This window comes from Lactuca saligna, chromosome 6, assembly GCF_052625555.1.
Source record: "Lactuca saligna cultivar CGN05327 chromosome 6, ASM5262555v1, whole genome shotgun sequence".
Taxonomy (NCBI): domain Eukaryota; kingdom Viridiplantae; phylum Streptophyta; class Magnoliopsida; order Asterales; family Asteraceae; genus Lactuca; species Lactuca saligna.
The window spans coordinates 142,657,399-142,677,632 of NC_136422.1; the positions used below are offsets into that span (position 1 = coordinate 142,657,399).

Sequence of the window (20,234 nt, forward strand, 5' to 3'; positions counted from 1 at the left end):
AGGTGAAAAAAATATGGGTGTTACATCTATCCAAGAGCAGCCTTAGAGATGTGACCCTAGTGTGAGAGGGACATTGAAAGTAGAAAACCTGAGTTGGGAATTAGATTCACATGCATTGTATTGTTTTTATTATATGGTTCTAGTTAACCCGTATATATATATATATATATATATATATATATATATATATATATGAAAAAATTGCAAAAATGGTTCTTATGGTATGTATTTTTTCTGAAGTTTAGTCCAAACCTCAATTTTTTTGGCTTCATGGTCCTTTTGAGTTATTTTCATTGCGGATTTGGTCCTGCGGTAAACTAAAATGACTTCAATACCTTTGGGTATTTGTTTTCTATTTTTAAATTCATTTTTTAAAGTTTAATAATTATTTATTCATTTTAATATTTAAAAAATGAGAAGGCTCACCTCCTCTCTCTCTCTCTCTCTCTATCTTTCTCTTTCCTGGTTTCTGACCTCATCTGCAAAAAAATGAACCATATATCTTTGACAAAATTGCAAGAATGGTCCCTGTGTTTAGGTTGAAAATGCCACTTTGGGCCAAACAGGTTTGGACTAGCATTCATGGTCCACAAGTATTCATTTTCTTGTCACTTTAATCCAATTTACTTTAAATTCTTTTATAATGACCATTTTGCCCTTTGTTTTTATTTTTTTGTTTTATTTTATTTATTTAAATAGTTTCATAATTAAAAGAAAAAGAAAAAAATCCCCCTCTCTCTCTTAAACTCTCTCTCTCTCTCCTACCCGTCTCTCTCTCTCTCTCTCTCTCTCTTCATTGCAGATCCTATATCTTCATCGTCCTCTTCTTCTTAAGGATATGCAGAAAAAAAACCCTAATTGTAATCTCCATTATCAAAAGCAACTTTGCCCATTAATTTGTATCTCAACAAGATCCAATGGTTTTCAGACGAGCTTCTGTGAGGGAGAGAGAGAGAGAGAGAGAGAGAGAGAGATGAGAACCCTAATTGTTTTTCTAACTCTGAAACGAAGGTTTGTAAATGGGGGTTTCAGATCCGCCTCCTCCTAAGAATCAAAGAGCTTCATCTTTACAGACCAAAGCACAATGATGAAGACCAAACCACCGACAACCCCTGAAAATACCTATTGCCACCCCTCTTCACCACCATTTCCAACCATCCCCACCGTCTCTCGACTCTCCTAGCTCCGTCAAATGACCCTCAGGTGAGCTTTAATCGATTTTGAAGAAGGAAAGAATGCCAAATGACCCTCGGGTGAGCTTCAATCGAGTTTGAAGAAGGAAAGAAGGAGACCCTATGGTTTTTAGAGGTTGTCGCCATTTTCTTTTCTTTAAATCTTAGGGTTTTTAGAGATCGCCGCTGCTAGAAAGCTTAGTTTCGATATGTATGCCGCCACCTGAAACTTTTAAGGTTAGGGTTTTGCTACCAGAGCTTCGATATGGTGTCGTTTATATTTTTCCGGCGGTAGTGTTCAAGCTTCCCAGCGGGATTGAAGGTTGGGGGAGGGGTGAGGACGGTGACATTCTTTAAACTGGAGAGAGAGAGAGAGAGATATTCCTTTCTTCTTTTTATTTTTTATTTTTTTGTTAGGAAAATAATTAAATAACAAAAAGAAAAGCAAAAAAACAAATAGAAAGGGGCAAATTCGTCATTTAAATCATTTTGGACCAAACTCACAACAAAATGGAAACTTTTGGACCATTAGTGCTAGTCAAAACTTGTTTGGCCCAAAGTGGCAATTTCCACCTAACCACAGGGACCATTCTTGCAATTTAGTCTATATCTTTTTCACCATTTTCTCTTTACCGATGTTGGATCATTCAGCTTCAAACATAAAACTAGTTCTAAAAATCCAGACCACGACTTCAATCTCTCATTTTGACACCAATTCTTGATTGAATACAAGAAAGTGTGGCAGAAGATGATATGTATGTGAGTGTGTGTGTGTTTATGGTGGAAGATCAAATCCAGTTACTGAGGGAAAACGTGAATTAGTTTATGATGAACATCATGAAAAGTGAAAACACTTTAAGTTCGTGAAATCCTAGTTTTGTTCTCGTTTATGGTTCTTGTGTTCTTTGATCTTTTGAATTTGGTCTTGAAAAACTATTTCAATAACAAACCCAGATCTCCAACTTAATTTTTGAACATCAAAACCCACAAAACAAAACCTTAAAAAGGATTTTCATAACCAAGAACACTCCATAATCAAATTATAGGTTCTTCAAACACATGAACATTTTTTTGGGTTTTGTTGGGTTTATAAGTTCTTGTGTTCTTGAGCACACACACATTGAGCACAACTTCTTGAGCTTGGTCAGAGAACATTGAGCACAATTTTTTGGGAATAACAAGATCTGGGTTTTCATCGTTTTTTTCTTCTCTAAAACCATACCTTCAATCTAGAACCCAAATGAAAAGGAGGAGAATGTTTGGGGAAGCGATTTTTTATGAAAAGAACCCACATTGTATCAGAATCAAAGCACCTAGCTCCTCCAAACGAACGTTCACCCCCTTAACTGGACTCCATCACTACAAATCAGAATCATGATCTCCGCCCTTACTTATCACCATCTTCATCGGAAATTCAGGAAAAAAAGAGAAGCCCCTATTTACAGAAGAATCAAAAGATTTCAAGATAGGGACAGTATTTAAAGATTCATCTCCAGAATTAGTATCCCTACACTTTCTTCCACCACCACTCTGTTCTATCACAAAACATTCCTCGTCGTCGTTAATATCCGGTTCCGCAAATCCATTGATAAAGTTGTTACCATATTCAACTCCAATCTCTCAATGCCACCACCATTAATGGAGGAAAATGACTAAACCTTAGTTAAACTATAAGAAGAAGGATTCGCCGCTAAGAAGGAAGTCTCATTGATTATAGGTGGATCCATTAAGAACAAGATAAACCTTCCTAGTTCCTATGTGATTCAATGTTATGTATATACAAAATGTGTGTGCATATGTGTGTGTTTTTGTGTATGTGTGTGTGTGTATATATATATATATATATATATATATATATATATATATATATATATAATATATATGTGTATGGAGAGAGAAAAAGAAAGAGAGAGAAAGAGAGGGTGTGTGAGAGAGAGGGACCCTCCTATTTTTTAATTGTTAAAATAAATAAATAAGTTTTAGATTTAAAAAAAATGAAAGAAAAATCGAAAATAAATACCCTAAGGGTATTCAAGTCATCTCAATATCCGAAGGGACTGAAAATGCAAAGAAACTAGCTCAAAAGGACCACAAAGTCAAAAAAGTCGAGATTTGATCCAAACTTAGAAAACATGCATACCACAGGGACCATTTTTCAGTTATATATATATATATATATATATATATATATATATATATATGTGTGTGTGTGTGTGTGTGTGTGTGTGTATGTGTGTGTGTTTGTGTTGGAAATGACATAAAATGGTTTAAAGAATATGAGAAATGGTTTGAGAGCTATGAAAATGGTTTGGAAATGTTTTGGGAATTTGACTTAGGAATTAGGTTAGTGTTATGATCCAATTCCATTCCAAATTCAAATTTTCGGTTTACTCACTAGGCATTCTAAATGGCTAACATACTTTTTACATGTACTCAGACTGACGAAGGAGCTTACAAATCTATCTTGGGACATTTAGAAGGCCACATATATGTAGAGGTTTATTTTAAACTTTTGTTATGACATTTACTTAAACGTCTTCGTATTTATAACTTTGTAACTTGAAAGTATGTCGTAAGTTTTTGGGACCAAATTCCACAATGATGACTTTAAAATGATTTAATATTTTAAAGAAATCATTATTTAGTATAGCCTGGATGATGGGTGTTTCATCATTAAATATGACCTTTGTGATGAACTTAATGATTAATGCAAATTTAGTTTTGAATTCTATGTCTATAAGACTAATATAATGATGCAATTTGAACTCTACGATCAAATGAAGCACTGAACCTTTATTGATGTTTTTCAAAACCCTAGATTCATGAATTCAACCATAGATCCAACTAAATTCGATTTTAGTAATTAATGCAATTTAATTTATGATTTCGATGTAAGGTTGATTTTCCTAAGTCCAAATCAAGTGTTGAAATCTCTATTTGTGGTCAAATTCGATGAAGTTTAATAAGCTCTAAGAATAGTATATCATCCTTGATTTTTCAAATTCCAAGTTTGACTATGTATTTAGTGTTCTATAATGATTGGAATTAGATTATTGTGTTCTAAGTTCAAATCATCAGAGATATTTCATTTTAGTGATCATATCTTAAGTTTTGAAAGTTCTAATTGGAATATAAGGAAGATCATCCATCATTTGATTGATTAGTAGTATTAATGATGTTAATTATATTTTAAATATATGTTGTTACAAAGTTTTTAATGCCATTCATTCATAATAACTATTAGAATTGGTTTCTTAAATGATTATGGATATTAGGAAATTTAAATTTGGCAGATTAAACTTTAGGATTTCATGAGAATTTTCACACAACATGTTTTTCTAACGATACACACCATTTTGGTATGATGTACATATTTTCAAGAACTTATATGTTCAATTGGTACTATTATACACAATAAGTGTACGATTGTGTACCTACAACATATAACCGTAAAATTGAATGTACAATTGTATAGAACCTATTAATAATAAAATCTTAGGGATGTCTATTTTAAAGGTAATATATGTATTATATTTGATTATTATGGCTTATGAGTTAACAAGTGACATTCTAGGATATTAAAAGATCACATAAGGAAGATCTTTGAGGTGATTATTACGAAAAAAATACATTTCCCTATCTTATTTTTGGATATTTGAATGAGTTTTAATTATTTTATGATATTTTTATCCATTTATGATATGTGAGTATTATATGTATAAATATATGCATTCATGAAAATGTTTTGAAATGAGTTTTTTTATAACCGGAAACAACAATAATGATTTCCACTTAAATTTCTTCATAAATTTATGCATCCACTTAGGATATGATGATGACTTATGTGTCCAAATTTACGACTCAGGTACTCAATTATGGTGGTCTGGTGATGCGATGGTATTCTGGAAATTCTTTAATTATACATTTAGGCTAACTACCATTCGTGTGGTACTTGTGTGATACATCACTTGCACCTAGTTTGATGCGAGGTGAACCCACTTAACTATCATTATGAGGATACTTAATTACTATTATGATGGGATAAACTCATTTAACTATTATTGTAAGGAGATGTACCCACTTATCTATCTTTGAGAGGTGTTAGACTATAATATCCACATAGGATGGGTTTTAGAAGCATTTGCATTGCATTGCCTTTTGGTATTAAATTTGTTTTGATGATCCAATAATAACTGAGCAATGTTACTCTTATATGCATCTTTTCCAACTAAATAGTTAAGTATTTCCTTTGATATTTCCAAACTTTGGAGGTTTTATATTGGGATTGGATGATCACTCTCATCCAAAGCCTTAAAGAGAAAACCTCAATATTATTATCTAGACTTTCCAAGCCTAAAACTTTATATTTTGACATGTATTCAAATTAGAAGAGTTGGTGAAAACTAAAGACAAAGTTCACTTGGATATTTAGAAGATTTTTTTAGTTTAGTTTGAAATGTTTGTACGTTTTTTACTTTACATTGCCTCTAATTATGTTGTTACACCCTCGTATTTCTTGACTAATTTTAAAAGTTAAAAGACTTGGCCGTCTGGGACCAAATTTCGCAAGATGTTTTCCTAAAAATACTATTGTTTTGCAAAATAATTAAGATTGGTATTTTAAAAGACTATTTCAAATAGACTATACGAAAAGTTTCACATGGGTTGTCAGGGGTTGTTGCATGGTCAATATTACCATGGGTGTGCCTCTAGGCTCTAAGATATCAATTTCTTTAATCGTTATGGGGCCTTCATTGAGTACTAGAGGTGGAAAAGAAAATAGGATGATGGAAGGGTTAGTTTTGGTGTGATCACCGATGTTTCAACGGAGACCATAGGTTATATGAGATTAAAGCTAGTTCCTTCTTTGGTTTCATCATATTTACCCATTCTTAGGACTACTGAGGTGATAACTTCTTATAGAGATTACATAGATGATGCCACTAATGTAATCCTGGTTTAGCTAGGTATCTATTGGTGGTGACATGATGAGATGAAACATACAATTTAGATATGATATCAGAAAAGAACAGGTTAGCTGTACTTCAGGAGGAGGTCCCAAGAATATGCTATGATGGTCAAGTTTAGTTAAGTTAGTAGCGATCAGAGTTTGTTTACTCTATGATATATATATATATATATATATATATATATATATATATATATATATATATATATATATATATATAGACACACAGATAGAGCTAGAGAGTAGTGATAGTCAAATATCTTTTACCGATGATGGTATGTTGGTCTTTGTATTGTGAGAGTACACATTTGTCTTTTATTGTGATTTATGATGTTAAATCTGTACTAGGGAAATGGTAGAACATTATTGTTTTGGTTGGTTGCTTGTCTCTTCCGGTGAATTTGTCGTATCGTGCAGAGATCGTGGTCCGCTAGGGTTTCTAATATAGTTATGGGTGCTTAGAGTGTATCCTTGTTTCGTCTTATAGGGTTTGTTTGTGTAACTCAGGGGGTGGGCATTTGGGTCAGATTGGACCGGTTTGACAGAAATTTGTGGACCAGTCCAGATCCAGGTCTGAGTTTTCCGGTTCTTGTACCCATTGCATTGATACAACTTTAGGTGCATATAGTACAACTTGTTGAAGCCATACTGAATTTAGTTTATCTATTACTTTAAACAAATATCCGTTGGATCGAGACTTACCCGATTTTGTACTCAGACCTATTTTGCATGATTAAAAGAACCAAGAACTAGACCTACTCTAGAAAACTGATCCAGGTCCACATCCGATTCCGAACCGGTCAGGTCTAGAGGTCAAAATGCTCACCTTACTGTAACATGTGTAGGTATGAAACGAGCAAAATAAGTGATGCTCAGTTCTATCAATAGATTGAATTGAGGTGTTGTGTAGAACGTCTCATTTAGGGCTAAGTTGGTATAGTCAAGTTTAATCGTGTAATTACGTATTGCATTGTTTTTCTTATCTCGCTTGATTAGACGGGTTATGCCGGTTGGTCAACTACTACATTGGTGATACGGTTGCATAAACCAGATAACAATGTTGTAGATCCTTATCAAATAAAAAATATTGTCATATTTTGTTTATGTAAATAGGGTGTCATCTAATCAAATGTTTGTTAACTACTTAAATAATAAGTCGGTACATGGCTATAAATAGTCATCATACTATAAATACATGTCCTTTAAATATCACCGTCTAATAATAATTCTAGACGCCAAATAATGTACTTATTAACGCCATCAAATAATTACCTTGAAAGTCCAATGTCTTTTTTTATATATTAATTGATAAAACGATATAGGAATGTTATACTTTTCACATCAATATAAAAAAAAAGATTGATAATGATAATTCATTTTTCCCTATGAAATTCTTCAGTCAAAAGGAGAAGAGGTTCACGATTTCTTTTTCTTGTTTTGCACGGACAGTAGTAGATACACAAACATACCTGCAACATTTGTTTTATTCAGAGGCATAAACAGAAAGATTCGGTGTTGGATCTTGCCGGTGAATCGCCAATCTCATTTCTGAAGCATTCAAGAGCTCTTCATTGTAGATACGCTTCTCAATTCTCTGAACCAAAAAGCCCACATCTTTCACTGAGGTTCGCGTTTTCTTTACTCGGCGTTTGACTAATCTGCGTGTGTATATGCGTTTGTTTGTTTGTTTCCATGTTTTCTGAACTTAAAATTTAGGGAATTCAACAGGGTATTTGTCATTTCGAACGAAGGTAACATTGGTAAACTGCAAAAAGGTCAATTTTTCACTAGTTTATCCATTTCTTCTCAGTTTGTAACTCAATCTGTGTGTTCCAAGACCTGAACTCGCGCAATTGTACTGGGTTTATGTGCTTTTGAACCGATGAAACATTGGCGTGTTGATTGATGATTTCTGGCTAACCGGAGCTCCGATTTAGGTACGAACTTTTCCTGAATTAGCTACGAGTAGAATACCCTGAAATGTGAGTATGATAATGTGGAATTGAGCGTCTGATATTTTTATAAAACAGAATAAGAGAAATAAAATGTTCAAGTCAGCGAGATGGAAAAGCGAAAAGAACAAGATAAAATGTGTATTCAAGTTGCAGTTTCATGCAACACAGGTACTGCATTTCTCAAATAAGAACCATAATGTGTTTTTGATAATTTCATGCATGATGTCTGTATGACTGTATCACATATTGAAAAGACTTGCTACTGTTTGTTAAATTGACCAAGAAAGGAACTTTCAATGTTCAACTATAAAATCAAATTTTAGAAATTTCTTCATCATTTTCCATTTTAGTCACACATACATGGAAAGGAAGTCAAGATTAGATGAGAATCTGTAAGATTTAATGGTATCTTCTTGCATTTTGGGGTGATTAAGGCATTATAGTTTCAAGATAAAAAACGCGATTTTTTTTTTAATATTGTACTTGAGGCCATGACGTATGCCCTCAACGCGATAAAAAACCGTTAAAAAAAAGTTCGAGTCGGTTCATTAATAACAATGATCCAAGACCGGTCAAGGGTTCGAGTCTCAGTAGCTGCAGTGTGGGAATTTCAATTCCAGTGTGGATTGAGCTTTTTCTGACACTGAGTTCTCAAATCAGTCAGCTAGTGGGCCACTGTGTACCTGATATACATCTCTGACATCGTAGAGCAGGGCAGTGTGGGCCAACTCAGGGATTGAAAATTAACCCTTTTGCATAAATAAAATATTTATACATTTTCTTCTCGCTGCATACACAGTTGACACAATCAGAAGGAGATTCGTTGCTGATATCTGTGGTTCCTGCTGATGTTGGAAAAGCAACCTCAAGATTAGAGAAATCAAAAGTTCAAGATGGAAATTGTTATTGGGAAAAACCACTTTATGAAACGGTTAAATTCTCTCATGATACAAAAACCGGAAAGATTCATGAGAAAATCTATTACTTTATTGTGGCAAAGGTAGAAATTGATTTAAATTTATTCAAAGCATATTTCTATATGTTTCCAAATCAAGAAACGTAAATAAAAAGTAAAATTTTTTTCGTGGGGTTTTGACAATTTGTAGGATTCTTCAAGATTTGGTGGTGTTGGAGAGGTTTCGATTGATTTTGCAAGTTATGTTGAAGCCACGAAGCTTTTTTCTTTATCTCTTCCTTTAAAAAGTGCAAATTTTGCAGCTATTTTGCATGTTAGTTTCTTTTTATCTTGTGTGCAATTTTTGTTTAAGTGGATTCGTTTGTTCAAGGTTGAAAAGTTGTATATTTATTTTTTCCAAAAATAGGTATCAGTTCAAAGGGTGCAGGGATCTTTCGATAGGTAAAATGGATTTTGAAACGCTTAAGTTTCCTATTTATTTAACGTCTTTAAAGATTATATTTACACTTTTTACAATTTATAGGGAAATTGATAGAAGTGAGAGTGCAAACAACCATGATCGAAGCTTTATGAGACACTTTAGCAACGGTAGTTTTGAAGGAAGCATTAGAAGTAATCCTACTGAAGTAAGTTCTCATTTCAACTACCTAAATTCAAGAAATAGCAACATACTTTTGTTTATTTGTTTATTATAACATTCTATTTTTTTTTTTTTTTTGTTTCTTTCTATTACATCATTGTACTTTCATTTTTTTTCTTGTTAAAGCATTTTACTTTGAAATATTACCGAATTTGTAGCATTGTACTTCCAATTTATCTCTTATTAAGACATTATATTTTAAAATTTTACAGGATCAAATGGCATCCAATGAATCAGATATCAATTTTTCAAGATCCAGTAGCAATTCCACACTCAATACCCCACAAAAACAGGAACCTAAAAAGATAAAACAGACTCGTGAATCATCAATAAAAGAAGATAAATCATTGCAATGGGATTGGTTAAATGGTTCAAATCCCAAATTAAGTACAGATGATTCTTCAACAAGTACATTAGGAGAAACTTCAGAAGAAAGTTCTTCAGATGTCATCATTCAAAAGCTCAAGGCTGAAGTTGTAGCTTTGACAAGACAAAATGATGTTTCTGAGCTAGAATTACAGACACTTCGTAAACAGATCATGAAGGAAATCAAAAAGGGCAATGAACTTTCACGGGAAGTAGCTCAACTTAAAGAAGAAAGAAATGTCTATCAAAATCGCACAGAAGAAGTCAAAGTCAAAGTCAAAGATGATCCATGGGCCCTTCTTGATGAGCTACAGAAAGAATTAAACCATGAGAAAGAACTAACCTCCAATCTTCGATTACAACTTGAGAAAACACAAGAATCGAGCACTGACATGGTTCTTCCTTTAGAAAAGTCAAAGTCAAAGTCAAAATCTGAGACAGATGATGAAGACGATGATGAGGCGCAAAGGGTGTTGGAAGAGATTGTTAAAAACCATAGTGGTATTAAAGAAACGTATTTACTAGAACAAAAGATTATAGATCTTTATGGTGAAATTGAGTTGTATAAAAGAGATAAAGATGAACTTGAAATGCAAATGGAGCAAATAGCACTAGATTATGAAATCTTGAAGCAAGAAAACCATGACATATCTTATAAACTCGAAAGAAGTCAACTTGAAGAACAACTCAAGATTCAATACGAGTGTACGCCTTACTCAAGTGTAAACGAACTCGAATCAAAAATCGAAAGCTTGGAAAACGAACTCAAATCAAAATCAAAAGAGTTATCAAACTCAAATCTTGTGATTAAAGATCTTGAAACCCATGTCAAGAATCTTGAGGAAGAGTTGGTGAATCAAGAAAAAAGGTTTGAGGGCAATCTTGAAGAATTTACACGTGGGAAAATTGAAAATGAGAAAAGGGCGATTCGGGCAGAAGAAAATTTGAGAAAAATGAGGTTGCAAAACGTTAATTTGGCTTCAAGACTTCAAGAGGAACTTAGAAGGCTGTCACAAAAAATGGGTTCTGCATTTGAAGCAAATGAGAAAGCAGCCATGAAAGCTATGGAGGAAGCTGATAAATTACATGTAGAGAAACGAGTTCTTGAAGATATGTTTGTGAAAGTGAAAATAGATTTATGGAATTTTTGTGATTGTTTTGAAGAAAAAGTTATTGGTTTTTTGGATGACATGAGTCTAAAGTTGAAACAGTTGGAAAAGCTGAAGGACCAGATTGAAAATATGAATGGGATTTTGAGGGTAAATGGAAAGATGCAGAATCTTGAAGGTGAAAGATTGAATGGGAACTTGTTTCTACTTAAGAAGAAAGATCTTCAACTTGAAATTAAAGAGTTTGAAAAAAAATTGGATAGTCTTGTGCATAAAACTGAGAAATCACAGGTATTTAACTGAAGTCTTTAAACACAATAGACTTCCTTTTACCTTGAATTTTGTTCACAATTTGAAAAGTCAACCCCTCCATCTTGAACTTGTTAATATGTTTTGATAGGAATGGAAAAGTTTTAACCTTTTTGTCTTTTGTTGTTGCATGTAGTGACATTACCATTTAAACATCAAGAAAGTTTTTGACAAATTATTGAAGTAAATGGTGTCTTTAAAGAGTTTAAAGTACAGAAACAGGTTGCAGTTGGAAGAAGATCATCGCATGTAAATATTTTTAAGGTTTTAGGTGTATGTACATAATAGTTTTACTATGATAATATTATGTGAATGATCTCTTTGTATGATTTTTTTAGTTTTTCATCGAGTTTTTTATATATAAAGTTTTGTAAATATTCTGTTTTTTTTGGAATGATACTAGTTTTTATGTTTCATGTTATCTCTTGCAAAATCTTGGATTCTTATCTTGATCCAGATCTGGCTCCTGCATTAGGGTGTTGTACTCTTTGCATGATGGACGTTTTAGGATGCAATAATGAGTTGTACATTAAGATTTAAGCAGGCATGCTAAATGCATCAATGAATGAATTAAGAAATCGAAATGTCAGACAAGTAATCACAAGTTGATCTTGTGTTTGCTGTTTGTTTAAACCAAACATAACATAAAATTATTTTGTTTATTGAGATCTGAAAGATATGATTTTTTTTGGATTTGAAGGATTTTTAAAGATGATAACATCAGATTCATAACATCGTTCTTAATTAATTACATTAAAAGAATATGCGAATGAGATTATTGGGACCCACAAGGCCACAACCAAGAAAATACGTAAACTTTAACAGCTTATTTAAAAACATGAAGCTCTAGTTGTTGGGTTTCACTTCACATCAGGATCATCCAAACATATATGAGACTGGAGCAAAAGGAAAAAATAAGCCCCTTAAAGAGAAATTTACTAGAACATATAAGATTGATTGCCCATAAATAAATATTAATTCTTGAAAACATAAGCCACACATAAAGACCGTCAAATGTAAAGCAAATGACTTACCCAAATGGTCTATACATTACATACCTTAGTTTAGAAATAATAGCGTATATAAATTGAATTGGAGTGACTAAAACGTAATATAAGGTCGGAAGGTATTGCACATGTGACGTTTTCTAATGGAGTCAGAGCCATCTTATGAGTTAATTGAAACCGATTCGGAAAATACCAGAGTTCAACTCGGTTCAAATCGAGCTCGAGCTTGAACTAGTCGAGTATATTATTGAGCCTAGCTAAAGTATTGATACACTCCACTTGTAAAGCCAGTGAGCTTAATCCAGCTTATTTATTACACTTATACATTATATTTAATTCATACTTATATAATTGAGCTCAGTCGATTTGAACTCGTGACCTTAATTGTATTTCTATTGTAACCCCCGCTACGCGAGGGCCAAAAACTTTCAATATTGTTTCCGAATCGATAAATATGACAGATGTCGAAAGTGCAAGGATGAAAAGCCCAGACTTTACCCCGGACCGTTTTTTTCATGTTTTTATGAAAAGATGTACAAGTTTTGACTGCAAGGATCAGAAGTTTCAAAACGGTTAAAGAATTAAACAGGTAGGAATTAGCAAATTTTTAGAAAAGTGATCAAAGTTATCAAACCGTTAAAGTTTTGTGGCCAAACTTTAAATATTAAAAGGTTCCTAAAAAGTGTAAAAATATTGATTGCAATGACCAAAAATGTCAAAATAGGTAAAGAATAAGGAACAAAGTGCAGGGACCATTTCTACCAAAAAATGTCCAGTTTACTATTCCTAAACTTTATATATATATATATATATATATATATATATATATATATATATATATATATATATATATATATATATATATATATATATATATATATATATGAGTAGGATTAAATGAGAATACCTAAAAGGGTGAGAACGCGAGAACAGATCTGGACCATTTAAATACTTAAATCTAAGGTCATTATTGAAAGGGGGATTTATGAAAAATTCTTAAACTGTTGGCATTAAAATGTAACTTTTAAATGGTCAGAAGGACATAATAGGAATTTCAACTTTACCTGTATCCTATAATTTCTCACCCACTCACATATTTCCTTTAATCTTCTCGTGTATATATGTCCACCTCTCCCTTTTTAGAGTTTCATAAAACTCAGGTCATCATCGATCTGGGCATCACTTACAACCCACTACGAAGATATGTTCCCCATCTTCATCTTACACCGCAACCATCATCGTTGCACACAGCTCCAATCAAGAGTTACGGCCGAAGATGATTGTGACAATTGGCAATGGCGAAGATGATTGTGACAATTGGCAATGGCGAAGATGACTGTGACAATTGGAGATGGTGAAGCAGCGACGTTTGAGGCATATTGCGGTTACTCGGGTGGCCCAACGAGCAGACCACAACCAGTAAACCACAGTGCTAGTGTTCGTGTCATTCTACAGGTATGCTACCATTGATTTGTAGGTTGATTCTTTCTCACCTGAAGTCGGGTAGATTTAGTGGATGGAAAGGGACGCATTGTTCATAGGTATGCTCTTTGAAATTTTATTATCCAAATACAAATATCTTAACACATGGCTACCCAGATTTGGTATTTAATCGAAAATCATGGATCGCTCTCAACAATTGTACATTTTTGTTTAGAAATTGGCAATGGTCTTTAATTTTTGAATGAATGGGAACCAATGGGGCCAAGAGGGTCTGTTCGTGAAGAAGGGATGAACTGTGCACATAAGGTGCTAGATAAAATGTCTATGAGAGCATTTTCGATTGGAATGATGGAAGGGGTCTCAATGGGGCAGTTGCTTCGATCGATAATGATTATCTTCTCTTTAATTTTTATTTTGGCTGTAAATCAATGAAGTTTAATCAACTACATTTCTTTACTCGTATTTTTTTCTATTCATACATGAATCTAGCTTTGGAATTAGGTTTTATAAACCACAAGATCTTATCGTGAAAACGTCTACTCAAAACCACAAGGTTTCTGCTATTTTGGTGTTCGGAGACTCCACTTCTGATCCTGGAAACAACAACTACATTCTGACCCCTTTCAGGGGCAATTTCACACCTTATGGGAGAGATTTTGCAAACCAAAAAGCGACAATGAGGTGTACCAATGGAAAGAAACACAATCCTAATTTTTGAATTTTTTGGTAATAATTTCTTGAAGGGGGTGCGTGAATGGTTGTATTTATTTATGAATAGCACGTGTATTCATTTATGAATAACATTGTAGTTATGTATGAATAGTTGTATTCATTTATTAATAGCGCATGTATTCATTTATGATAGAATGTATATTAATTTATAAATATCAGTGTATTCATTTGTGAATTGTAATGTATTCATGTGTGAATGATTGTATTTATTTATGAATATTAGTGTATTCATGTGAATGAGTGTATTTATTTATGATTAGAGGTATTCATTTTATGAAAAAATGATAATTTTTACATTTTTTTTATTTTCAATTTATGAAAAATGCATTGAATAATTTGTAATTTGATGTGTTTTCATTTATGAGTGGAAGTGTATTGATTTGCATTGGATTTCTATTCTTTTTTTTTTTTTTTGAAAAACAAAAACGTGAAATAGTAGAAAATAATATTTTTTTATAAGATTTTCTTTTCAGATTTAAAAAAAGAAAATATTAATTTTTTTAGGTGATTTTTTTGAAACGGTCATAAATAATTTTTGGGAAAAATCATAAAAAAAATATTTATATGTATTTTATTAACTAAAAAGAAATATTAATTTTGTTAGGTAATTAAAATCATTATCCCTAGATTTTAAGAAATCAATAATTAATATTTATATAAAGTTATTAATACACCCTTATAAAATGATTGGTCCAGAACTGTTCTCGCGTTCTTAACCTTTTAGGTGTTCTCATTTGATTCTCTCCATATATATATATATATATATATATATATATATATATATATATATATATATATATATATATATATATATATATATATATATATATATATATATATATATATATATATATTAATTGAGCAAGCTCAAAAGTATCGATTACTTTATCAAGCTAGAATTGTGTTTGAAAATAAAGCGTGTTTGATCGAGAGCTCAATTTTTTTATTGGAGTGATGTTTTGTGGTCGACACTACTCGTGTTTTGTGGTTGGCATTACTCGACTCGATTACAACCCTGTCTGGATGGTTGCAGAACTTGTCATACCCATTTGGGACATATCTACTTTTTTTTTTTTGGAACAATAAACTAAGTTACTCCTAACTATCACCACCAATATCTCAAGTGAGATTTGAACCCATAAATTTTCAAATGAGAGAGTTATTCCTTATGGCTAGATCAAAAGCCCTTGATGGATGAGCCTACTTGACATGTCATATGAGAAAAATCTTGAATATGATAAGCATAAACAAACATATTATATAGATATCTTAGATAATCATATAAATAATAAAACAAATGATAGCTAAGAGATATTAAAGTAGAAGTTTTTTTTTAAGATATAATTAACCTAGAAAGTGCTTTTTAATAGAGATAACATTTTTTTTGGACAACAATACCAACCACTTAAAAGTTTATGATCGTATTTTTTAAGTTTTAAGTTTTATAAATTAACAATTTTTTATTAAATAATATTTCGTTTATCACTAATTATATATTTAATTCATTTACCCTTAATTATGTATTTAATTTCAATAATATTTCATTTATCCTAGTTATATATATTTAATTCAAAAAATAGAAATATATATATATGATAGACCGTTTGTTAAAAACTTTAGAGTTCATATTCCATTAGGTATAAATTTTCCAGAGTTATTAAATTTGATCAAACAAAAGACAAATTTAGAAGACAAACTTAATATAAGTTCATCTTTCCAAAACAATAGATTGAAATATTTTATAAAGACAGTTGATGAAAGCGATGTGAAACATTTAAAAAAGTTTATTCATTAACTTTCAACTCATGTACACCTCTATTTGGTGGATAATGACCCGGTCAAAGAGGAACATAAATACAATGTCGAAAATGGATCTATTATTGGATTGGAAGTGATCTAGCAGCGAAAAATGCTCCGATAACAGAATAGAGAAAAGTTTTGTTGACAACCGATCTAGCAAAAGAGGTAGCAACAATCAAGTAGGTATATATATCTCTCTAAATGATCCTCACATCTTGGTGGATATGTTACATATCGAACAACTATATAACAATAATTCAGTTCACAAATTCAGTAGTACCATATCAAATGCCGATAATTACATATCAATTACCAATAGTTCCATATCAAATGCTTGTAGTTACATATCAAACACTAGTCGAACCAAAAATTAAGTATGTCGATCCAGTAAAATATTAATACTTAGGTGATTATAATGTTGGCACCATTAAAAATGATGTTGATGTTGGTGCATGTAACAATGATGTTGATAATGTTACATGTAATAATGATGATAATGATAGTACATTCAACAATGTTGTTGATGTTGGTACATGTCACAATGAAGATAATATTGATGATAATATAGAAATCGAGGAGCCAACTGATGATTTGTTAGGTATATCAGACAAATAAGCAAATGATTCTGAACTTGAATGACACTAAGACTGAAAATAGGTTTTAGGGAGCATTTTTTGATGAAAATTTGTATTGGTTTATTTCGACTGTAAAACTAGACAATTGTACCATGTTTCAGATTTGCAAAACTTATGGACCAACACGCATGTTATTTAACACCGTTGAAACCAAACCATCATCAAAAAGTTTTTTTTTAGTAAATTTAGTTGCGAGGTGTTGGGTATTGATCATGACAAAGACTAGTGTGGAACCATTGTGTAACTCCCTGTTCTGAATCGTTTCCTAATGCAGGACAGTGACCTGAAGATCAGGTATCATAAGGCTTAGGGCCTTTGGAAAAGAGAGATTTAGACTCATTTGGGTATGTGTAATGTAATTTAGATGATTTAGGAGTTTGGTTTGTGTTTTGGAGCCAAGTGGTATATCGGTAAAGTGTTAGTTCGGGATTTTATGGAAATTAGATTTTTGTTCAGGAAGTTTTAAGGCAAGGTTGAGTTGATAAAAGCGTAGAGCTTCTCGTCACCTTTACGTGGATATAAGGATCTTCGGAAACAAACTTAGAATGAAGAAGTTACGGCCTTCGAAAGTTTAGTGGTTTTAGGATGAAACCGAGTATGCGGGGCGTGCACAAGTGTATGCAGGCCATGCTAGAGCTAAGTCTAGTAGGTGGGGTATACTTTGGTGTAGGCTGGGCATACTAAGAAGATGGATCACGGAGGCTTAAGGGAGTACGTTGGGCGTACCAGAAGTACGCAGGGCGTACTCCAGTCAGACCCAAACCCTAATTTAGGGTCTTAGACCCTATTTAAGCTCCTTAACTCACCACCAAACCCTATTATCTTCAACCTCCATCCCTTTAAACTCAAGAATCAAAACCCTAGCCTCCTTTGGTGTGTTTTGTTAGGACATGATTTATGGTTTATACTTTACTTTACATAGCTTTTAGAGTTCTCGGTCTAGGACCAAAAACACCATGAATTCGGTGGTGTTTGGACTAAAATCACCATGTGATTTCTGTGGGCTTAATGATGCTTTCGGTTGGGTTTTGGGTTGGGCCTTTGTAATTAGGTCTAGGTATATATAGTATTGTTTCATCCGTGAAAAAGGTTGGTCATTCTAATTAGCTGATTTCGAGTTTAGAGAGAGACAGAGAGGACCGAGAGACATAGAGGTCTTATGTACTAGACTATCTATCAATATAGTGTGCATTGAAGATTTGATTTTGTGTTCTTAATTCGTTATAAATGTTTTGCGTTAATCATTAGATTAGAATTCCGCACCAATTCTATTGATTTCGATTGATACATTAGATTAGGTTTTACAATTGGTATCAGAGCAATGATTGGTATCAATCGAATTGGCAAAATATTAAACGTTTCTTGGAGTTTTTCTTGGTGTTTTTAAGTTCTTTTTGACTAAAATTGTTGCCGCTGTCTTCGTGTTCTTCACTACATTGGAGACTTTGATCGAAACTGGTTTTGATAAATTAACAATTTTGTGTTTCCGGTATTTTGGGAGTTTTTCGGTCAGGTCTAGATGTTTTCGATGGCAGACTTCAAGTTCTCGGCTAAGTTAAGTGATTTCGGAGGCTACTGAAGTTCTCGGTCAGCAACTAGGTCAAACATCTAGATTTCGGTCAAACAAGATTTCAGATCGAGTTTTCGGTCAACAATCTTGATATTTTTTGACTTTTCGGTCAAACCTAGTTCAGTTAAATCATACACTTTTCGGATTACAATGGACTCATACAACACCTATCTTTCAAAAATGCAAAGTGATCTTGATTCACTCATGGGGACAACAAGTCGAATTCCCCGGTTGCTAACTGGTGATGGATTTCCTGAGTGGGAATTCAAATTTGAGAAGTATGTTAAGATGAAGGATAAAAAAGTGCGGAGAAGCTTCCTGAGAGGTCCAGTCAAGATCACAACCACCTTGGATGATAAAGTAAAAACTGTGGTTGACAAGCCAATCGAAGATTACACTAATAAGGATTTCGACAAGATTGAAGATGATAAGAAAGCACTGGATATTCTTACCATGGCTTTGTCCCTTGATATTGCTCAAGTTTTCTGGGAGTATAAATCTACTAAGGCTCTGTGGGAAAGCCCTGATTGAGGTGTATGAAGGGAATGAGGATATGAACCAAAGCAGACATGATTTGCTTCGTCAAAGATTCAACATGTTTAATCATGTTCTTGGGTAGACTCTAGAAGTCCAGTTGCAGTGTTTTATTACTCTCAACACATATATGAGAATTGTTGGAATTGTGTTGTCTTGCTCTGAGATAAATAAGAAGCTACTCAGTTCACTTCCCAGGAATTAGGATATGAATATGTATGTGATTAAGAAGACAAATGACCTAAGCAAGCTCTCTTGTAACATCCATAAAAATTCAAGCCAAATTTAAACTTTTTAAAACATTTTCAAAACCAAGATTGTTACAAAACATGTTTCCAAAATAGTATAATGTTAGAGTATCCCAGAATCAAATCATACAACATGAAATATGAGGATCTGTACAATCACGCCTTCGCCTTCCCGCAATCATCAGAAGTACCTGAAACAATAATCGATAAATGTAAGCTCGAAGATTTAGTGAGTTAACCCTAAAATAAATATATAAGCAAACAACATGCATAATGAGCCATCAGTCTGATTGGACCTACTCTCGGTCCTCAATGTATCTGGTTCGCTCTCCGAGCCCTCGGCACGTCTGGACCGCCCTCCTCGGGACCTTCAGCCTATCCGGAGCGCTCAATGGGCCTTCGGCCTGACTAGATTTCCTGGATCGGGCCTGCAGTCTACCCGGTCTGTCCAGAGTATCTCTACCTAATGCACACAACAGGACCTGCCTTAACTCTTTCTCCAAACCAACAAACATGTGCACATACATATAAATAAGTAAACATGCAGATCTAACATATCACTAATCATGGCAACTATCCTATAACTAGGATACCGATCTAACCGATCACTAATGTAGCAACCATCCTATAACCTGGATACTCATCTAATCGATCTCTCACATAGCAACCATCCTATAACGAGGATATATATATATATATATATATACATATATATATATACACATATATATACATATATATATATATATACACACATATATAGATATACACATATATATACATATATATACATATATATATATATATATATATATATATATATATATAT

General features: G+C 32.9%; 1 protein-coding gene across 2 annotated transcripts; it reads left to right on the plus strand.

Moving 5' to 3' along the window:
• The first annotated feature begins 7,514 nt into the window (after positions 1 to 7,514).
• Positions 7,515 to 11,852, plus strand: LOC145001019 (uncharacterized). Of its 2 annotated transcripts, none has more exons than XM_078960337.1 (9): positions 7,515 to 7,766; positions 7,870 to 8,078; positions 8,172 to 8,264; positions 8,896 to 9,096; positions 9,203 to 9,325; positions 9,419 to 9,453; positions 9,536 to 9,638; positions 9,865 to 11,418; positions 11,573 to 11,852. In XM_078960337.1, exons 3-9 carry the CDS (start codon positions 8,187 to 8,189, stop codon positions 11,573 to 11,575), a joined length of 2,097 nt encoding a protein of 698 aa, XP_078816463.1. In that variant the 5' UTR covers positions 7,515 to 7,766; positions 7,870 to 8,078; positions 8,172 to 8,186; the 3' UTR covers positions 11,576 to 11,852. The 2 variants fall into 2 exon arrangements, with proteins under 2 accessions (XP_078816463.1, XP_078816462.1); XM_078960336.1 differs by having other exon boundaries at positions 7,952 to 8,078.
• The last annotated feature ends 8,382 nt before the right edge of the window (positions 11,853 to 20,234 follow it).